At 39.7% G+C, this 22,500-nt stretch overlaps 1 protein-coding gene across 1 annotated transcript; it reads right to left on the reverse strand.

Moving 5' to 3' along the window:
• Window positions 1-76: 76 nt before the first annotated feature.
• SEC24A (SEC24 homolog A, COPII coat complex component) lies at window positions 77-22,500 on the reverse strand. Its single transcript, XM_014948204.1, has 22 exons — window positions 21,977-22,500; window positions 19,555-19,722; window positions 17,501-17,578; window positions 16,239-16,405; window positions 15,479-15,651; window positions 14,344-14,446; window positions 13,438-13,564; window positions 12,995-13,104; window positions 12,444-12,556; window positions 11,657-11,775; window positions 10,924-10,979; window positions 10,424-10,630; window positions 9,927-10,047; window positions 9,262-9,420; window positions 8,572-8,745; window positions 7,521-7,631; window positions 6,976-7,151; window positions 5,086-5,223; window positions 4,301-4,405; window positions 4,070-4,162; window positions 3,605-3,708; window positions 77-3,199 (listed from the first exon to the last, which is right to left on the reverse strand). The coding sequence occupies exons 1-22, from the start codon at window positions 22,476-22,478 to the stop codon at window positions 3,085-3,087; spliced, it is 3,219 nt and encodes a 1,072-aa protein (XP_014803690.1). The 5' UTR covers window positions 22,479-22,500; the 3' UTR covers window positions 77-3,084.

Consider the following 22,500-nt stretch of genomic DNA (forward strand, 5'->3'; position numbering starts at 1 on the left):
GGTACAATGTATTTATCTCGACTGATCAAATGCACTATTCTATTTTTATTTATAAGAAAGGACTGATGGACTTGCATGAGTTCTTTCAATTAATTTTATTGAGTAGCCAAATCTGATAAATTAGCACAGATAAAATAAGCATTTGCATGTGTTACAAATGACTTTTTACAGGAATAAAACAGTGAAAATTACAAACTGTAAAAAGGAGGACAAGTAAATCCTGTCTCAAATTCAGAAGGGGGAAGATTTATAACTTCATACTGAAGATCAAATGTTTTGAGTTCAGAAAACAAAGATTTAATATTACAATATCATACACTACTTTACAAAATTAAATTTACTATAAGGAATACATCCATAATAGTAAACAGAACCTTAAAATCACATTTAATGGTCCCTTATTTAACAGCCATTCTGCATCTTTGATTAAATTCTGCTAAGAAATTAATTCTAAATAAAAGTGAATCATTCTAGTTATTGCGACATAGTCTATGTGGACTTCAACTCAAATATATTAAATTAAAAACGATAATGAAAGCAAAGTAAAATGGATGGTAACAATGTTGGCTGAACACTAATGTGTCAAATACAGAAATAGATTTTTTTTTCTTAAAAAAAAAGAAAAAAGTCTTCAACTAGAAAAATAGAGTACATTTGCAGTGGTAGAGTTGTCGTGCTGAGATCTAAATACCAGAGCCACTCTTGCCTATTTTTGCAGTTCATCTTCAGTGTCCTCATTTTTCAATTGTAGGTAAAAATGGCACATTGTAGGTATTTTGTGTGTCCCTCTGCCCTGTCCTGCCCTTACAGCAATACCAGGGGGACCAAGCAGGCCCTTCCCACTGCCAGGGATAAACTAACCAAGGTCAATACAGAAATTCTTCCAAAGTGAAGAGAACCCCGAGAGGGTTTCATCTGATTCTTGTTTAAAATGTTTTGCTCTCTAAAACTTAAGGACTCTAATTCCAAGCTGTTAATTGCCACAAAGACCGACACCTTGAGCCATTAGTCTGGTGCACATAAAGCAACGAAGCCATCTCCAACATTTACGTTTTTAAAAAGAAAAATAAAATAAGGGATATAGTAGCAAAATAGAGTCATAGTAAGAAACAGACTTTGGGTGGGCTGTTAGATGCAAGGATGATTTTCAACATCTGAGTGATAATATATGTAAAACACAAGTTTTAAGTCATAACCTATGCAGGTGCATAGCTTCCATTTATGATTTAAATGAAGAGACTCCTTTCCAGGAAAAAAAAATAAAAAATCATACTGTCAAAACTTAAAAAAAACCCCTCTTCATTATGACTAGAAACTGTGCAATTCTCTGAAACGCTGTTCAAGTAAATATACTCCTGTTTGCTACGGAGGCAGCAGACAGGGAAGCTTAAATTGGTTCTACAATAATCTTTTCATGCTATTTTTGACTTTGTTCTGAACATCGGCTCCTTGCGCTCAAGCGACAAGAAGGATTTCCCAAAAGAAGCTCCTCCCCTGAAATAAGGCAACTCCTGAACGAGCACCTGCAGCTCCAGCCTGAAGTGGCAGGACACGACTCCCCCACCGTGTCCTTTGTATCACAGAGTGAGAGTTCACCAGCCTCAGCACAGTACGTTTGATCACTTGTAAGTGTTTCACCTGTTCAAGTTACTTGCCCCAGGAAGTAAGTTTTGCAAGACCTTTAAGTTTAGCACTGTTAAACAAAAAAAACCCACCAAGGTAAACCAAGATTTTTCCATATGAAACACTTCCAGGGGCATAAGGATACAGTAACTTAAATACTCTTTACATTGGTAGCTCAATGATAGCTTCATCTCCAAAATGGAACAATTCTCAATATGCTTTTATAGAAATATTTTTGTATATCAATTTTCAATTCAAGTCCAATATCAGCTTCCATCTGCAGCTCTGGCAGGGATCTGAGAGTACATTTAAAGCTCTTATTTGGTGCACACTGGCTTTGGACCTAGGCTCATTACACAGCTGCAGTAAAAAAAACCCAATTTCTTGCAAACTTCAAGCATGACTCAAACCCGAAACAAATCTTCAAACGCACAATAATATTTTTGTCTTTAGAAAAATAACTTATTTTCCAATTTCAACATCAGAATATTCAACGTTGTCTCAAAACAGGAGGTTTGAGGTGCTGTCGTACAAACTCACTTCAGAATCACACCAGAGTTTTGGGGCTTAACTTTCAGTTAATGTAAACAAGAGCTAAAAGCCGACTAGACGTAAACCTAAAAACCCAGGAGAGAACCTTCCTCGCCCTTCCCCTCCCTCCCCATTCACAGACTGAAATTAAGAAGAAAAAATCAAGCTCTACCTCAGGCTGCTTTTGCTGCTGACTCAGCCACTGACTTTTTCAAATGTGTCTCACGTAGGGCCTGCTCCTCCCCACTAGTTTTTTAATTAGAATACTGACTTATTAAAAGCTTTAACAAATTCAGCCCTCTGTGTCCGGGTTAAGCTTACCTTTAGTCCTATTAGCCATAATCCAATCCAAAGCACTGGATTCTACACTTCGTTAAGTATTTTTGTTCGTTTCACAATGAACAGTTGTTTCATTGCTACTTTAAGCATTAAGTCGAACACTGAGATGCTCTGTCTGTAATCACTGGATGCACTCAGAAAGAATTTCCCTGCAAATCATGATCAGTATTTGTGAGGTTTTTATATCTAGCAGCAAAAAAAAAAAAAAAAAAAAATATGCAGAGAGTTACAGAAATATACATTTTGAACAACAAAGAACTCTTTATTTTACAAAATGTATTTCACCTTTTCAGTATTGCCTTTGTAAATGTACTTCATGCTGCAACTACTTACAGTAAAAACATGATTTGCAGCAAATCAAAGGTGCTCAACCAGTTCCACCAGTTTGATTTTTTTTTTTTTAAGGTACAATATTACGTAGTTGCACATTTGATTCTCAGATGTGGTCCTTTATTTGCTTTAGTTCGTTGAAATCACAGTGAGAACTTCTCATCAACTGCCTCAGGCCACAGATTTAATGAAGACATTACAAGCACAATCGTTCTTTACTGCAAAATCTTTCCTTAAAGAGGTGAGCCAAAGGCTAGTGTTTCATTTATTCACTTGCTGCTGTATATGAAGGAGGAATTCATAGTATGATAAGGCTGATTCTGTTCTGTCTTCAATCATGTTTTGCAGAAAACTTGATTTCAATGGACTGTCATCCCTTAAAAATGAAAATATAAGTGAAACAAACATTTGGTAAGATCTACAGTGCAATGCATTCATAAAGTTACAGGTCAAGAGGTGAGATATAACAAGAGCTTAAAACATATGGAAAGAGGTTCTCAAATACCTTTGTGATTAATCCTAACAAGTGCACTTATCAGGATTTACTTCACTTATCTGACATCAACCAAAGACTGCTCTATGATGTTTGTTCTTTTTTAGCCTGTAGAAGTTCTAATTAGAGACAACTCATAACGAGTCATATCCATTGCCAAATCTTAGGCACAGCATGCACCATTGCTAAAACTTCCATTAAGAAAGCTAGGTATATGATATCCAAATTATCCAAATACATATTGTTAAGAGGTGCCTAAAGAAGCAGAAAGAGGTAAAAACCACTTACTTTACTATATATAGTATAGGAAAGAAAGGTCTCTGTTCTCTCAGCCAAGAAATGAAAGATATTGTTCTGATGGATTCCGCAGTTTCAAGTTCTGGGAGATGTGTCTAAGAGGCAAAGGGTATCATTAATACATACATATTATTATTTTCAGATTAAAACAGTAAAAGGAACACTTAAAATAGCCCAAGTCAATCCTCATAAGGTTTAAGAGAAACCCAGACAAGTATGTTTTGTGATGTACAGTTTTAGTCCAGTCTCCTTAATCATTGCCAGCCTCTCCTTACTCTGCTTTCATGGGAAGATCTAGAAAGTTTTAGCCTGAAGAAACTAAATGATTTCTTGTCCTGATTCTGGATTTATAGTGAATAATAACTATTATTTGAATAGTGGTATTTTAGTTTTCAGGAGAATAATATTCTGGCAGCACCGTGCACCTGGTGTACAGCAAAGCAAACTGATACATACCATATTCTGTGGTATTGAGCCATAATTTGGAACTCCAAGGACTTGGCTGATGAAGTTCTGCCCACAGTTCTTCCCGATCCACAGAAACATTACCTGAAAGATACCCAACATGAATCCAATGCAAAACCACCCCTCAGCACTCTCCTACACATTTTTGAGTTCTCAGAAAGAAAGCGTCAAGTAAATTTGGATATTTTTTTAAATTTAATTGACCATCACCCCAGAACTTACAGAGCCAGCATCCATAAGGTAAGCACCATCCCTGCTCAACTTCTCCACTGACAGCTGGAGAATGGGTGGCTGAGGTATAGTTCTGTCATTTATGTTCAGAGCCCCCTAAAGGAAAAAGCAAAAAGAAAACCAGTGGTTCACATCTTGATGTGTTGAAACAGGCACAAGAACAGGTGGTCAAATGAGAACAGGATGTATCACACCAAATAGTAAAGCTGGACCCTTTTTCTCAGTTTAGTTCAAGTCACACTTCAAGTGCATAATTTACTAATAAATCTCAGCATTTTATTTAGAGAGGGTGTACTCCATCAACTTCATCTTAGTTAATGAGTTCTAGAATTGGAGTATCAGATCTGTTCTGTACAAAAGATGTGATTTCTAAAATTATTCAGGCTCTTACATAAACATTCTCTCACTGTTCACAGAACTACGTTGACATTTTAAACTAAAGGAAGCTACAGAGGGACAAAAAGTTAAAGCATATGTTACACTGTCTTTACGTACATGTGATTTATAGTGCAAGACACACAGCAAAAAGTGAAATAAGTTAGAAAAAGTCTTCCCTATCCCTCCATAGCCAGAGCACAGCTCCTCTCCAGAATTCATCAATCCAATCCCAAATAACAAACACATAAATGCAACAAATGGGAAAATACAAATCAGTAAATTTTAGCTACGTAGCTTTTCTGTGGAAAACCTGTGAGGTTTTTAACACAGATTTATTTTCACATCACACCAACCTTTGGGACCGGACAAACAGGCCACGTAGCAACGCAAATACTCACCTCATCCGTGAGGTTATCGACGCGGTACAGGCTGGGATGTGTCATCAGCATGAGGTACACCAGGGGCTGGTTTTTCACTTGACACATGGTAAAAATGCGTTCATCTAAACGCGCGGTTGTCCCAGTTTGAAATGCTTTCTGCAAACAAACAGGCATTTCATTTGACCGTGAAAGCAAAGGGAGAGAAGCTGAATGTAACACACCATCTATTGCTTATTTCTAACTTACGTTGAAATCTTAAGAGTTGAGCCATAAGTATTTTCTCAAAACATGGTACTTCACCACTGCTATTTTACTTCTCATACAAATCATACAATTCTCCTTATTCCCATTTCTGGGTTCAGAACTTACCGTGACCTTGTACCATCAATCCTTTCTAGTGAGCACTACAGCTGAGACAAAAGCATCCTGAAATACACCTCTTCTAACATACACCTCAACAGTGCTACTTGATAGGATTTAAAAGACTAAATATTGCAGCAGTTTACAATTAGCTTCAATGTACAGAATCCTAGGCAATTCTGGATTTACAATAAAGATACAGTCCTGGCTTGTTGGGACAAAGAAGCCCCAGCTATAAGTGAAACAAGGCTCACTTCTCCCACTTGACTGGGTCAAACAATTAGAGAGTCTTCTACATGAAAAAGCTCAAAAGTCAATATAAACGTGGCAGTAGCAACACGCTGTTTAATGCCTTATCAAGAGGTATGAATCAGAAAATTCCCTCTAGAACAGAAAGGCAGCTTGTTCAACACTTAAAATGATTTCTGGTATGAGTTCAGGGAAATCCAATCAAAAAATACTTACATTGAGCATATTGTGAAATGCTTTAAACCTTTTGCAAGAACAGGCAGCCAACTACCTCTTTGGCAGCCAGTTCTCTCTCTCAATCCACACCGAACTGCTGTGTGGATCTACAGTTCCAGAAATGCACAGAAATTAAGATTCTTGAAAAAGCATTCCACCAGTGCCCTGCCACATTCTCTACACTAGTCAGGGTCTTTAATTTTCTTATTCCCTTGCTTATACCACTTACGCTTTTGATTTTGTCTACACTTCTGAGCTCCCTCTTCTCAACTAGATCATTCTCCTCAGTGATAGCCCATAAACATCTTCTCTATCCCCTACTGCTCTCCTCAGCAGGCAAGAGAAGGTGTTATTACCCTGATACATTTGCCCCACAGAATTCTCCAAATCCCTCCGTTTTTCATAACACCCCATAAACATCTTCTCTATCCCCTGCTGCTCTCCTCAGCAGGCAAGAGAAGGTGGCCTGTCCGTTATTACCCTGATACATTTGCCCCACAAAATTCTCCAAATCCCTCCGTTTTTCATAACATACCAGGCTCCAAGATGAAAAAAACACATATTCACCACCTGTAAAACTATGTGTTATCTACCCTGGCCTGAGAAACAATTAAATAGGCTTTGTTCTACATTGACCTTTCAAGTCATCAAATTCTGGGGTGCAGAGAAATGGAGCTGTTATCTTGAGAGAACTTCACCTGTGCAAGAATAAGTTCACAGAATCACAGAATCTTAGTGGTTGGAAGGGACCTCTGAGATCATCGAGTCCAACCACAAAAACAAAAAAAACCAAAACAAAAAAACCCCAAACAAACAACAAAAAAAAAACCAAAAAAAACAAAAAAAAAACCAAAAAAAAAGTTCTCAAATCTGCAAAATATCTCAGTGCTCTAATGGCAAATTGCAGGAAGGCTGGTTTTATTAAACGATCTGAATCAAGCAACTTCTCAATTTTGAGTCCTAAAAGAATACCAAAAGAGAAGGCAGATGCTATTTTGTACGTCAAAGAAATGTCCTTTTCCTTCAGGCTGACGTGGCAAACAGACAAATCATCCTCCTGTGTGGCTTCATTTTAACTCTTACCTGCTTTAGGAGCGCCAGTACGTAAAGGGGGAAGAGCCGCAGCGAGTGGGGGGCCATGAGCCCAGGCTGCTGAATGCTCAGGACCGATGAACGGTAAGCGGATAACGAATCTATCACTGCGTTGACCAAGGCATCCCGAGCATCACTCAAGGTAGCAGAAACCGATCGGTCCACAGCTAAAAATAGAGTAAAAAGCTCAAATAAGAGGCTTTTCCTCCCTTGGTAAGAATACAGTCGCGTATGTTCACTTTTCTCATTTCCTCCACGCATCTTAATAAGCTTCTACTGCACCATACAGGAAGTCAAGAGAAGTGATTCAGAAGGAGAGCCAGGGGCCCGTGACGATGCACCAGACTAAGACTAAGCCCAGGGGACTACATAAAACTGTACTGATATTTTAAGCATTAAGAAACTCCAACTCTTAGGTTTGCAACTTCGAAAGCTCTCTTCAAAGAGGGAATCTTTTCTTCTAATGTTACTTCCCAGAGGATTACTGCTCAGAGCTTTAGGAATATCATCCATACATAAGCTCCTATCACGCTTACCCATGTTGGCCAACAGCCCAGTGATGGCTTGTACATCTGCCCCGAGGTAGACATCGCTCAGTGTTGTTACAACAGGTAAGCACATTGTGTGGACACGAATCCGTCTTTCACCTGTAAGAAAAGAAAACTTTAGTCTCACAGAATCACAGAATGATACGGGGTTGGAAAGGACCTCTGGAGGTCCTCTAGTCCAACCACTGCCAGAGCAGGTCCCACAGGAACATGTCCAGGTGGGGTCTGAATGTCTCCAGAGATGGAGACTCCACCACCTCTCTGGGCAGTCTCTTCCAGGGCTCTGCCACCCTCAAAACAACGAAGATCCTCCTCATGTTGAGACGGAACTTCTTATGTTCAAGTCTGAGTGCATTTCCTCTTGTCCTGTCCCTGGGCACCACTGAAAAAAGACTGGCCCCATCCTCCTGACACAGACCCTTTAAGTATTTATAGGTGTTGATCAGATGCCCCCTCAGCCTTCTCTTCTCCAGATTAAAAAGACCCAAGTCCCTCAGCCTCTCCTCATAAGAGAGATGCTCCAGGCCCCTCATCATCTTTGTAGCCCTTTGCTGTCCCCTCTCCAGCAGTTCCCTGTCCTTCTGGAACTGGGGAGCCCAGAACTGGTCCCAGTGCTCCAGATGGGGCCTCCCCAGGGCAGAGCAGAGGGGCAGGATGACCTCCCTAACCTGTTGGCCGTTTCTTTTGTTTTACAAAACAACCCAAAAAATGCCACTGTTCACTCAATAGCAAAAAAAAAAAACCCACCACCACTAAGATTTAATCTAATTTATCATACATGTGGTGAAACAGGCCATTTCCAGTAGCTTTTAAAAACAGTTAGTTCTTGGTTCAGACCAGAACTTAAGTTGCCCAAGAAACTTCTTGGTCTGGAGGAAGCCACAATATCAGTAACATACAGTAATGCATCAGAGCTGGGTTTTCAATATGAGATTAAATAGTTTAAGTTACTGCAAGTGAATTGCAGCTGGTAAATGGACACAAAAAGACTCATGTGAGTACTGTCCTTAAGGCAGCTGCCACCACCCGTGTCTCTTACCTTTGCTGGATGTGTAGAGGAGAGCAGACTGAAAAGAAACGACTTGCATATCGGTGAGACTCTCCTCTACTGACATCTGCACGGCGTATCCCGCGTCCGGGTTCACGTTGGGCAAGGACAGCAAGTCTGTAGAGCGTACGAAGAAGTTCCCATGGAAAGTGTGAATGGAAAGACCTACAAGATAAGCGTTGTATTCCATCAGGTTTGGTTTTTATAGTCCTGAAGTACAGAGAGAATTTACACACCTGCCATCACTGTCAGATGGCTCTGTATCAGAACGTTAAGAGCCTTCTCAATGAAATAAAGGATCTTAAGGAAAAGTATATATCCCAAACAGACAACTAATCCATAGAATCCACAAAGCCTGGCGTAAAGCAGGAATTTGGAAATCAAATCAATGCAGAATAGGAGGAAGTCTCTAGGCTATAAAACCAGTCCCTTGTTGAAATAGCAATCCAACAACACTTCCAGTTTTAACCACTGTAAAATGGAACTTGGATGCCAGCAAAGACTCTGCAAATACAGTCTTTAGTAAATAGTCTCATGCCTGGTACTGAATCTTACTTTTCTGTTCTTTTAACCATTCAAGCAGTTACACAACAGCCAAAATACCAAACAAAACATTCCCGTAACAGCAAACACTCGTTTCCCCTCCGCCCTCCCTAAAAATCCAAAAAACTGTGTTCAAACCTTTGGTGCATCTTATCCTCATGACAGCCTCAAAGCCAATCTTTCTAGTTAAATATCGTTTCAGTTCCTTTTGCAATTTCTCCACCTGGACAGGGTTGTGTTTATGATGGTAAGACTGGTAGTAATAGACACTCCCCGCAGAATACCTCGATATACAACCTGAAACAGAACCAGCACAGGTTGGCAGGCTGCAGACTGTGGTCTTTAAATACAGCAGCTGGATGCAATATTCCCTTTAATTACTAAACTCTTTACACATGCAAATAACTCTGTTACACAGTTATAGACCGACATATAGAGACACAGGTATAACACAACTCTATGTTCAGGTATACCTGCAGTTTCAGATGTTCATTGGCCTGAAATTACAGGTACTTTGTCCCTTGGAAGTTTGGTTAAATGAAGAAAAAGTAATTAAAATGGTAACAAAGCTTACTCTAAAGAAGTTTACACTCACTAAGGAAGACTATTTAACCAACTGGGTTAAATCAGGAAAGACTGAAAGATTATATTCTATCCACTGTCACTGCTCATCAAGGATGAATTTGCATCTTGATATACTAGATATATTCAAATCAATTTCCTATACTAAACGTTAATGTGGATCCTACCTATTTGCCTGTTGCCAGGAGTTACAAGCCCCAAACCAGCTAAAAATGACTTACCTAGAGAAGCCAAGTCAGAATATTGTCCACTAAGAAGAAATAAATCCACTGCAACTTGTTGCCCTGAGCAGTCCAAGGCCAACTTCTTGTAAAAATCAGTCGATGGTGTCAGATGTATGTCCTGTTAATGCAATGGAGTATTACAAATTAAAAAGGAAACTCAAACAGATTAACACATTTATAGCCTGATTTTGGGGACACTAATTATTGATTCTCCATCGCTGATTACAGTGATATCATAAAAAAAACAAAATCAGATCATTAATCTGGTACTGATTACAGTGATATAATAAAAAAAAAAACAAAATCAGATCATTAATCTGGTTTTTGTTGGTTGGATTGGGGTTTTTTTGGTTGGTTTTTTTGTTGTTGTTGTTTCTACTACTTCAACTCAACAAGAGAACCTCAAAACTAACCCAGAACAGGCAATTCCAGAGCAACCTACACCCACAGAACAGGACACTCGGGTCTCTCAACCTTTTTTTTCCTTTTCTAACCTTTGCAGTTGCTCTTTGGTTTGGCTCTTCCCGGGACTTCAGCGCTCCCATTCCCACAGAGGGAAGCTGTGTCTGGAAGACAGAGATTCTCCCTCCAGTGGGGGACATGAGTTTAAAGGCAGCCTGTAACGCAGGCCCCAGGGCACTCTGAGTTTCCAGGGACTTGGTAAACATCTGTGGCAAGGTCCTCAACAGGTCCTGAATTAGCTGCAATGGAGAAAACAGAAATATTAAGAGCTTTCTTCTTTATAGAGCTGATTGCTGAATGTACACAAACAAGTATTAACATTTCTAATATTAAAATAGCAAAGAAAAAGCCCTAATAAAAGTCAAGTGTTGTCTCATTTCAGGTTGGTGAATGTTTACAGTCACATTAATAAATTTAAAGACCTCTTTTTTCCACCTCAAACTGGGCATGTGAACTGTAGGTGTTAAAGAGCAGAAATCATCAAGCATCTCAAACTGTGAGAGTGTCACTAGTTATTTAAGATAGTTCTTACCTCTTTATTTTCATTTAAATTTACTAGTAGGTTTTCTGGCATTGGTATAAATACATCTGGAGGGGAAAAAAAAGAAGTGTTTAAGTTATTTTTTAAAAACACATCAAGCTTCCCCCAATTGTATTTGCCAACCATTACACTGATTGAAAAAAATCCTACAGTATCAGTGTGTAAACCCATTTAAACATAATTATGTGGACTTTTTTTTTCTGATTGAAGGATAATCAAGACTATTAAGTAAAAATGTATAATGAGGATTTTCTAGTGTTCATTCTGCCTTGCCCTACATAACACAGAGCAAGAGGTGCCTTGAAACTGAAGGCAGAAGAACAAGCAGTAAGCATCAGTCACCATGCAATATTTATATATATTTACCAAGCATCAATATTTGGGATCTTAAGAGAAATATAAACAATTGTACAAATTAAATGAGAAGTTAAGAATGTTGTTTTCACGTTTTAAGTCATGAACAGCCACAGCATTGCTCAGACACAGGGGCTTCACAAATGAACACAGACACGTGCTGCTTCTAGAGAGATTAATGATCTAGAAACTCACACCATGTATATATATTTTTTTTAATAGGCTGCCAAACCCAGCACTCATTAGTAGATACCAGAGATTCATGATCTAGAAACTCACACCATGTGTATATATATATATTTTTTTTTTTTTTTAAAAGCTGCCAAACCCAGCACTCATTAGTAGATACTAATGACTGATTTTTACACACCTTCAATATCTGAAACTATAAGCATCTGAGGCTGAGAGAGACCTTCCTGAAGACTGTAGAAATGGATTGTTCTGTCAAATGTTATGAAGCCTATTTTTGTTCTAGTGTTCCCAGGAAGCCTAAAAAGGAGACATATGGTGTTCAGCAAGATGAAATTTCATTTCTGCGGGTTTTCTTTCTTTTTTTTTTTTTAAGCATCCACTGCACCTGTCCAAGGTTGTTACCAAGTCGTTAGCTTAACAGCAAAACTGCAACAGCTTGACTAAGTCATTTTGGAGAAAAAAAATTAACAAAAAAGGAGCTTATAGTAGAGTCACACAGCAGACACTCAAGAAATTTTTTAAGAGGGCAATAAGAACTGAAAGAAAAGGAAGAAACAAGATGCGAAATACCAAGCAGCATTTATATAAGTTCAAACAGCATGTATTTTATGAAAAGTTTTATTAGATGTATGCATTAATTTCAGCAAATGCTTTTCTAAATTTCAGCTTTTAAAAGACATAGCTCAAAAGACATCATAAACATGATGTTTATTTCTTTTGGGGATTGGTGAAGCAGATAGAAAAGAGCCAAACTGAGAAACAAGCCTCCAAATTACCTTTTATACTGGTGCAGCTGCGATGGAACAGAAGACTACAGCTTTTCACTCTATATAAATACAACATTGGCCATTGGTGGCCAACACCAGGAAATTTCTCTTCTTGACAGGCAGTACTGGTGTGTTGACGTCTATCGTAAGTTTAATAAGAGTAATGAAAATAGGAGATTCTAAGGAAAAGGTACTTACAAGTCAAGATTGTCTAACAGGGTCTGGCAGACTGTGTTCAAGTATCCCGTCTCGATTGCGTTATGAGAGACATCAAACACGAAGAGGTACACGGGTGGCTGAGGTGGACGTAGCTAAGCAAAGAAAAAAATACCTTTAATTCTCAAAATTACATTTATTAGATTTGGTTTATTCATTCCACTGAAAGTTTAAACTCTTAAAAGAGATGATAGAATAAAAATTCTAAATGCATTTGTCTCTTACTGGGCAATTCTAAAATCAGCTGATCGCTAAAAATTCTAAACGCATTTGTCTCTTACTGGGCAATTCTAAAATTGCAGTTTTCTTCCAGAAGACCTACAAACACCGACATATTCTAAATACAGAAGCACTCTGACATCATAAATGTTTAGAAATGGAGAACCATCTGAAGTTCTTCTCAGACATGCTCCTTGAGGCAGCAACTGTTGTGCTAAACTGGAAAGCAGCCTTTACAACAAAGCTTTTTCTGACTTCCCTCTGGAAATGAAACAAAGGGAGAGAATAACTGAGGGTAAAAAATAAAGCCTTACCATGTATTCAGATGGAGCCATAAACTCAATAGTAGCATTCTGGACTTCAGGTCTTTTATGAGGTTCTCCATAAACTCTTGTCACAGGATTATACATGAATTCTTCAGGAACTATGCAGATAAGTTTATATGTTATTACTTTACACTAGTAGTAGCCGAAGTGCATTTAAAAACAAATTTATCAGCTCTTTTGTGCCTGTTGGGCAGCACTTCTTGGAGAACTACACTAGGTAGGGCAGCTGCTTTGTCACCAGGCTCAGACCCACTGTGCTTCATTACCAACCCCACAGGCTTTGCCCATAGGAACCACTTCTTGTGTCTCCCACCCCCAGTATGACCCATGACCATCCCTAGTACTGATAGGGCCAATATTCCAGTCTCCAAGGTGAAGCTGGGCAAAGTAAACCTTAGCAGTTTACAGGAATAAGCACATTTCAAACCTACCATCGTTCACTCTGTAGCACAAATTGCATTTCCATCTCCTTTGGTCTAGAAAGCTGACAAAAGGGTTAATGTAGGTCCGGCAGGAACGGCATCTCACGATGGTACTTGAAGTGACCACAGGCAATTGCTGGAAAAGAAAAGCTTCCTGTTTTAAAGCATCACCAGACCCCAGCTCTTCAGCTACAATAACGCCATCATGCACACCGTGCTTCCTAGCCAAAGCACACTTGGTGAAGCAAAAGGTATTTCTGCACCCTCCCAGCACCCCCTGACAATTCCTTAAGAAAACGTCTGGTTGGAACTGAGCTCTAACTTATTTGACTACAAAGGTTTCCCTTTCAAGCCTCTACAGCTTTGAATTTTACATTGATGGTTTAAGACCAAGTCCTGTATCCAATACAGATCAAAAATCAGAAAAAAAAACCAAACCACATTAAAAGAAGCACTGCTAAATTCACAAAATCTCCTGGCTAGCTGAGGACATCCAAACCCCTTTAACTTTGCTAATTCTTAATTAAGTTAAGAATTAGTACTAGGTTTGGTATAGGAAATCAATAACTACAACTGATATGTGACAAGATAAGCTAGCTAAGCTATTATGGAATTTAAAAATGTTGCCTTCTGTCACACTCCAAGTGCTGTGCTGACCCTAAGCTTCTGTTTTTTTGAGGTTTGGGAGGGTTTTATTTTATTAACTGAGGCTTGAAAGTTTAAAAATGGCAGGGAGAAAAATTTCAGAAAAATTACAATGATCTGTATGGAACAGAGTAAGATATCAGGGTAATTCTTCTGGGCCAAGATTAGCCAACGCACTTGCCCTTCTTTTATAATTCATTGTCCAGCTCTGGACTCCAGTAAAGACACAGTTGATATTTCAGCATTTAAAGTTTTGAACATTTGTCATACCGATAAGTCTTTGAAAGGATGAAGCAGGAGCCCCAAAGGAAGTTTGGCTTTATTCAATAAGGCCTGAGTTTGAGGAATGTTAGTCAGGGTACAGCGGAACAACCTACATGGAGGACAAAGGGTTATTTTCAGAGGCTTTCAGATAATAAAACGATGATTTCAGTAGCACAGAGCATCCTTTATATTTTTCTAGAGCTGGTGATGGTGAATTTCCTTTTCCAAATACAGGATCTTCTCCAACTCTGTCAAATTGTTCTGATTTAGTCTGAGCTTGACCCACAGTACATATTTTGAATTCTTATTTTATACATGTGATCTTTACACAGAACTGAGCATCGTTTTAGTCACTCGAGTCAAAGTTAAGCCTAACAATGTTCAAAGCTGCACCAAATCTATATATATACCGAGTGTTATTTTGGAATATCATTTTGACGTGGCCTTATATACAAATCTGAACCAGCAAAGTTTAAAAAGTTGTCTTAAAACTACACAAAAAGAACTGTAAACAACCCTATAGTCATTTCAGGGACTTTCAGAACTCGGTGGAGACCACAGAGTGCAGATGTGCACAGTATTTCTGTAAATCCAGCCCAGCTTGTTCGTACGAGCAACTTCACAGAGATGCTGTTATTTCCTTTACCTACCAAAAAAAGACCTGCAAAGGTCATGCCCCGTTTGGTTGGTCTCCTCAGAGAGGTGACCCAAATAACCAACCAGCCACCTCTCGTTGGGCACATTCCATTTACACCATTGTTTTAAACGGTTATTTCAATACCGAGGTCACTCATGTTTCTCCATTCACAGTCTTTTTGGCAGACCTCACTCAGGTGAGTTAACTCCTATTTTAGATCTCTTCTTAATCATACTCATTGCCAGCCATATTGTAAAGTTTTGGAATTGTACCTGTCTGTAGCTGCTTTGCAAGCAACGTGCTTTTCCTCATACTTTCTACACAGATGATTTTCCTCACTTCAAAGTTTAAACCACTTACCGCCTTTATCCTAACACTGTGAAACCTGTTTTCAACGTTTTCTACCCACAAAATTAAGGAAATATTTTGTGAAGAGTTATGTTTACAAGTAGGAATGTATACTTCTGCTTATTTTGATGAATTATAACAGATTTATGAACTTACTCAGGATTGCAGTTGAGCTTCTGGATCTCTTCATGCAAGTTTGGGACAGGAGGCTTCAAGAGGGTCGTAGGAAGAATATTTCTTTCTTGAAGAAGATTCACAGGTTTTAATCCTTCTTGCTGTAGATTCAGGCCAGCCATCGATGCAGTTAAGTGATTAGTGCCCAGGGCAGGCTAGAGTCAAATAAAATTTCAGAAATTAACACCAATTATTTGGATGAAACCCACAGTTCATTTAAAAAGCAAACATATTTCCCTTCCAATGTTTATTTGTTTGCTTGTGTATTAACTGCCACTGTATTACAATGATATATTCAGAAATACTACTTGTTACATAAACTGGACTTAGGCAGGTAAGATAATAAGAGGTAAAAATGAGCATATATTTGCTCCAAAACTCTTGAAATACAAAGGTTTGGTGGCGAAAATGTGGTCAGTTCACTTTGAAAGTTCAGCTACTTCAGCTCACAACAGCAACCCAAGGGAAGAAAAACATGCCAAAAGCAGCTGAGAGTTTTAAGAGAAATATTTGGACCAGATTCAAGGCTAGAACACTGCAAAAGAGCTGGCCCACAGCTTTTCCAAACTGGTGCCAAGGCGCCAGCAAAAGCATTAATTCCAGGCTACGCCTATCACCTTGAACAAACAGTGAAGCACGGGGGCAGCACCCCAAGATGCACAACACACCCCCAACCCTCACTTCTCTTTAAACCACACGCCGCCACGGGTAGCAAAAGACATAAAAACCAGACAATCTTTACCTGGTGGAAATGCTTTGATCCATCTGGATACTGCAAAGCAGATGCTTGTATTCCTGGTGCTCCGGGTGGAGAAGTGTTTTGGTAGCCCGGAGGTAAGGCAGGGTAAGAATATCCAACACTTCTGTTCATCTTGAGATTTGGGGGTGCAGGAGAAGGATGTGGAGTTGCTAGGGGCAGACAGACAAAGAGTTAAAATGAACTGCTGAGGAACTGTAGCTTGCTCAGTGCATTAATACAGCAGGAGGGCTTTTTGGTGGTGTTTAGTTTCTAAGTGTAAACAAGTGACAACCACTCTCAATTTTGCCAAGTGCTCTTAACTCCTTTACCATACTTGTCAAGACTTCAAATTTCATATTTAGTTTCAAGACAGGCATGGAACCAAGCATATACACTTGTATATAAATACCTAAACTTCTATCTTTCCCCAACTCTTAAAAAGCAGTTAGGTAATAGTAAACATTTTTAATCCCAAAGCCTTACCCATGAGGCCACCACCTTCTATGGCATCGTAGCTGTTCTGCACCGCAGACCCGTCGCTGGCAGCAGAGCTGGGATCACCTATTGAGAAACACAGTCCCAGGACAAATTTTCACAAGTTACTAAGAAGCTGTAATGAGGCAACTGCAAAGAAATCTTTCTTGCTGGATGAATATTAATATCAGCACAGTTTGGATCTACTTTGTTTCTGTCCCAGGAGGACTTTACCATACTTGTCAAGACTTCAAATTTCATATTTAGTTTCAAGACAGGCATGGAACCAAGCATATACACTTGTACATAAATGCCTAAACTTGTATCTTTCCCCGACTCTTAAAAACCAGTTAGGTAATAGTAAACATTTTTAATCCCAAAGCCTTACCCATGAGGCCACCACCTTCTATGGCATCGTAGCTGTTCTGCACCGCAGACCCGTCGCTGGCAGCAGAGCTGGGATCACCTATTGAGAAACACAGTCCCAGGACAAATTTTCACAAGTTACTAAGAAGCTGTAATGAGGCAACTGCAAAGAAATCTTTCTTGCTGGATGAATATTAAGATTAGCATAGGTTGGATCTACTTTGTTTGAAACTGAATTAAATATACGTCATGGCCTCTTTCCCACACAGGGACAAAGGACATTCATAAAACCCTATGATCTTTTTTCAACTTCAGGTTGAATGATCTTTTAAGATTACTACACATAAATGCCTAAACTTGTATCTTTCCCCGACTCTTAAAAACCAGTTAGGTAATAGTAAACATTTTTAATCCCAAAGCCTTACCCATGAGGCCACCACCTTCTATGGCATCGTAGCTGTTCTGCACCGCAGACCCGTCGCTGGCAGCAGAGCTGGGATCACCTATTGAGAAACACAGTCCCAGGACAAATTTTCACAAGTTACTAAGAAGCTGTAATGAGGCAACTGCAAAGAAATCTTTCTTGCTGGATGAATATTAATATCAGCACAGTTTGGATCTACTTTGTTTCTGTCCCAGGAGGAAACTGAATTAAATATACGTCATGGCCTCTTTCCCACACAGGGACAAAGGACATTCATAAAACCCTATGATCTTTTTTCAACTTCAGGTTGAATGATCTTTTAAGATTACTACAGATTCGCCATAACTTCCAAGCTCATATGCAGTAAAATGTCAGGGGACACTTCCTCCTCAGCAGAGGAAGTATCTGCAGTTTTCAAAGAACCTTGGAATTTAGGTACTGAGTTCCTTCGAGACCTTTTTCCACTGATACTTCACAGAAACATCCAATTCCCTTAATTTACATGCTTAGTCCAGTGCTGTTCCCCAAAACACCAACAGTTCTGCTACAGTCACATACCAGTCAAGATACAAATTCCAGCCGAGATAAGAAAAACCTTGAAATTGAGAGGGTGCTCCCAAAGGACAGCGTTTTGTAAGCTAGGTCTAAATATACGAAACCAATTATCTATTGCTAAGGGGAAGCAGGTGCTCAATTTACTTTTTATTATTACAGATTCGCCATAACTTCCAAGCTCATATGCAGTAAAATGTCAGGGGACACTTCCTCCTCAGCAGAGGAAGTATCTGCAGTTTTCAAAGAACCTTGGAATTTAGGTACTGAGTTCCTTCGAGACCTTTTTCCACTGATACTTCACAGAAACATCAAATTCCCTTAATTTACACGCTTAGTCCAGTGCTGTTCCCCAAACACCAACAGTTCTGCTACAGTCACATACCAGTCAAGATACAAATTCCAGCCGAGATAAGAAAAACCTTGAAATTGAGAGGGTGCTCCCAAAGGACAGCGTTTTGTAAGCTAGGTCTAAATATACGAAACCAATTATCTATTGCTAAGGGGAAGCAGGTGCTCAATTTACTTTTTATTATCATTAATACCTTCAAAGATGACCCGATGAAAGGAACTCACATCATACCCTGAGTCTTGCTAGTACGCACCAGTCAACCTACTCCACAGACTAAACATTTCTCTCTCTCCCAGGACCTGGAAATGTTTCCCTTCATTATGAAGAAAAGACTTTCTAAGCGAAGCCAGTTTTTAATGCATTTCATATGTTCAAAACGAAGCTAAATCTGAATATGCTATTCTTGTACTCACCCAGCTACCACATACCAGAAACTATCAATCTGAACGTGCGAGGAACTGACAGTTTTGACAGAACAAACTACGTTTGGAAAATTAAAACTGGCAGCTACTGCACGGCCCCATCCAGCACGGGCACCAAAGGTGATACAACTGCAGGTGGTTTGATACAGAGCCCCAATGAGTTCTTAAAACAATGGCACATTTGTGCAGGGCCCACAGGAGACCGAGAAAGGCAGGTATCTGTCTTCAACAGCTCACGTTTAACAGCCTCTACTAACAACCGCCAGAAAAGGAGCAAATCCAAGATTTCACGTGGAAGGTAAGAATAAGGCAAGGAATTGCAGGGTTCACAATTTAGCTTTCCCTGCAGAGTAAAAACAATACAGGAAGGCACAGACAAATTATCTCCTCCACCACAGTCAAGGACGCAGAGAAATCAGAATTTCAATATCATGTTAGAAACTTAAAATAAAAAGAGATGGCAACTATGGGAGACGTGGCCGTGTTAAATAGCACTTCAAAAATCTATCTTGAAGTGTTAATTATTTTTGTTTTAGTAGCAACTGGCAACAAGAAATACTTTACTTTCTTCCAGGTCCTCACCTTCTCCTTTCAGATAAATGAACGCTGTATTAGTATTGATTTTACTATTTGAGTGTCTAATAGAACAAGTGTACTTGACTTTAAAGGTTGCACATTAGAGCGAATTGTAGCGTTCAAATTCAACAAAAAGAGCAAATTATTTCTTACCTTCACGATTTGTAGCTGAATTTAGCAGAGACTGTGTATTAGGTGCTCCTGCTGCCAGTGTTGACGGCCTAATTAAAGGCGGGCCACCAACTGGTGGGGGTCCTAACGGTGGCCTCGAAGGGGGGTGGAGTGGAGTTAAAGGCTGAGTCACTGGTGGAGGTGCAGAGCCTGTCAAGAGATTAATTTTTAGGAGGAATTTAACCCAGTTGAAAAAGTCACAGAAGTGTTGTTACAAAATCACACAGATCGAACACTAAATATTCCTCTCATTCAAATGATAAACACCATGAGATACATAAATCCTAACGTGTGTAGAAGAGATGGTGTCACAACTTCAGACTGTTTCTCGTATGCTCTTCTCGTACTGGGTTCCTGTAGCTGTTATCCATGATCTCTTTCAGCTTTTTATTCCTTTTGTTGGTACAAGAGCTACAGAAAGCATCCCAACTTCAATTACTAAGCCTGGCCTTTATATAGTACAGCCCCATATCAGACAGAATAATGAACTAGTAGGAGTCTACACAGATTCCTTCTGGCAGGATGCTCATCTTCCACTTCAATAATCCGACACAAACCAGCAACGTACAGATTCTACAGCTACTCAAATGACTTGGTGAAGAGATTTCACTTGGAAAAGCATCAACAATGTGCAATTTGAATAAACTGGCTGTGCCAGTGCAAGGTGTTTTGCCCTGCAATGTTAAACCCTCCCTGTTAAAAGTCACAGGAAAGTTTTTTTAATTGCTTCTATTTTGAAATTCTAGGACTTTCTCAAGCCAAGACATTTAGAAACGCAGTTGCTTTTCTTCCCTTCAAATAATGCCAGATCCTAAGAGCACTTCCACCCCGTGGTTCCCTATTATTCCAGAGGTCAGTATAACTGCCCATTAACTCTAGGAAGACACCAATGTATTTAATATAAAAGTTAGCCTTCCATAAGATAAAACTGCCCAGGTCTCAACAGAAGAGAAGCCTGGAAGCCATATATGAAAGTATAATGACCAATTCCCTACCACATAAAGAAGGCAGCTTCATGAGCCTGCACAGTGTGGTCACATTTAAGGGAGGAGAGAAAGCAAAAAAGGAAAGAAAAAACCAAAAATCACATCCAGTGAAGTTATCTGTGTGTTCACTTAGTGTCTGATACCACAAAGCTAATTAATAATCACTCTCTGCAGGCACCACTATCAGAACTTGGAAGAGATGATGATCGGAGAGACTGGCCAAAGCTGGCCGTGCAGGCAGGGAGCTGGCAGACCTTTCTTCTCGGAATGAGTGTGATCATCAAATGAGCTAAATTTATTTTAAAAGCGATCGCTGTTCTACAAAAAACTACCAGGGAAGTTGCTCAGGAGGATGCCCCATTGACTGGATATAAAAATTCTCTTATTCCAGACACTCTCTCTCATTTCACATGCCACTTTCCAAAATTTCACAGCATTTTCCTCACTAACTCCAAAGCACTAATTGCTTATTCCAATAAACTGCCAGAAAGTGTTTCATAAATTCTATGAGCTTAAGGGAGTTTGAACATCGTAACAAAATTAGTCAGGCATATAACAAAAAACTAACATGAAGAAAAATCCCTAATGAGGCTAAAAGCATTTCACGAGAAAAAAAAATATTTGCTTTAACATTTAAAATATTTCTATTTGCATGCTCATTTAGAAAAACCTCTATAACAACAAGCAGCAGTTTGGCAAGGAGAAACTCGAGTATTAACTTTGTTTCTGCAATACCCACAAGTTGCATAATAGAGCTATTTAACCTTAGAAAAGCTTTTCCCCACTGTAAATACCAGCACACAAGCAGCAGGAACAGGAGTCTCGTGCTTTCAGAATACATTTTGAAGACCGACAATTATTATTAGGTGGTGAAAATTACAAGTTTGGAGGAAGGAAACTTTCTGTTCAACTGTTCTCTATTTCAGTGGCACAGAATATTTCAGTTTTCTTTCCAGGCTGTGCTCAAGTTTTTTTGCCTCAACCTGACTGATGCCGTTCCGAGAACTACTTGTATTTAGTGATTACCAGAAAAGTTAACGAGTTTTAAGTGGGAAAAACCCCCATTCACTAAACAGGACTACAATTTTCAACCGTGAAGTCCCCGCTGGACTGAAGCATTGGCTCCACCAGCCACCCCAGGGAACGGTGATGGTCCCAGAAACAGCATTACCCACACACAGCTCCCCAAAAGGACCAGACACCGTTCAGAGGTTGCCTGACCTGCGCATGGAACTTCCATTTCTAACTCAAAAAACCACCCCAGGATTCGTGACGGGCATTTTCTCAAAGTATCTGCTTTGACAATCTCGTTCCACAAGCAAAATGCTGCTGAAGAGTCAATTCCATATTCTATTTTTTATTAAAAAAAAGGAGGCTGAGAAACAAGCATTGGCAAAATATCCAAAAGTTCTGGTTACCTGGCTTCATGTAGCTGTTCTGCAGCGGAGGACCTCCCGGAGAAGCAGCATATTGATAACTTCCTGGAGGATTTGTATTTCCTGATAAAGACGAGGGTGGCTGAGCTGACCCTGTCCCCGTCCCCTGAGCCAAATGGCTTGTTTGAGACCCACCGGGCTGGCTCACGGGGGTCTGGCCATACTGCCAGTTTGAGAGCACTGGTGGGCTTGCTCCAGGAGGAAAGCCACCAGCAGATGATATAGCAGCTGAGTTTGGCAACGGAGGCGGCAGCACTTGTGGACCAGGACCTGTTTGCTGTACTGGTGACCCAGAGAAAGGTGCCACTGGTGGTCTATTGAGAGTCTGCCCAGGTCCTTGATAATTGTTTAATTGAGAAACATTCTGAGAGCTGCTATAGTTATACTGTCCAGAAGCCTGATGTGGAGGAACCTTCGCCAGCATCTGATGCGGATACGATCCTGGAACTGAGGGGCTGTATCCCTGGCCATCCGATGAATGCATCAGCTGATTTTGAACAGGACCT

Source organism: Calidris pugnax, unplaced genomic scaffold (genome assembly GCF_001431845.1).
Source record: "Calidris pugnax isolate Ruff unplaced genomic scaffold, ASM143184v1 scaffold27, whole genome shotgun sequence".
Classification (NCBI taxonomy): Eukaryota; Metazoa; Chordata; class Aves; order Charadriiformes; family Scolopacidae; genus Calidris; species Calidris pugnax.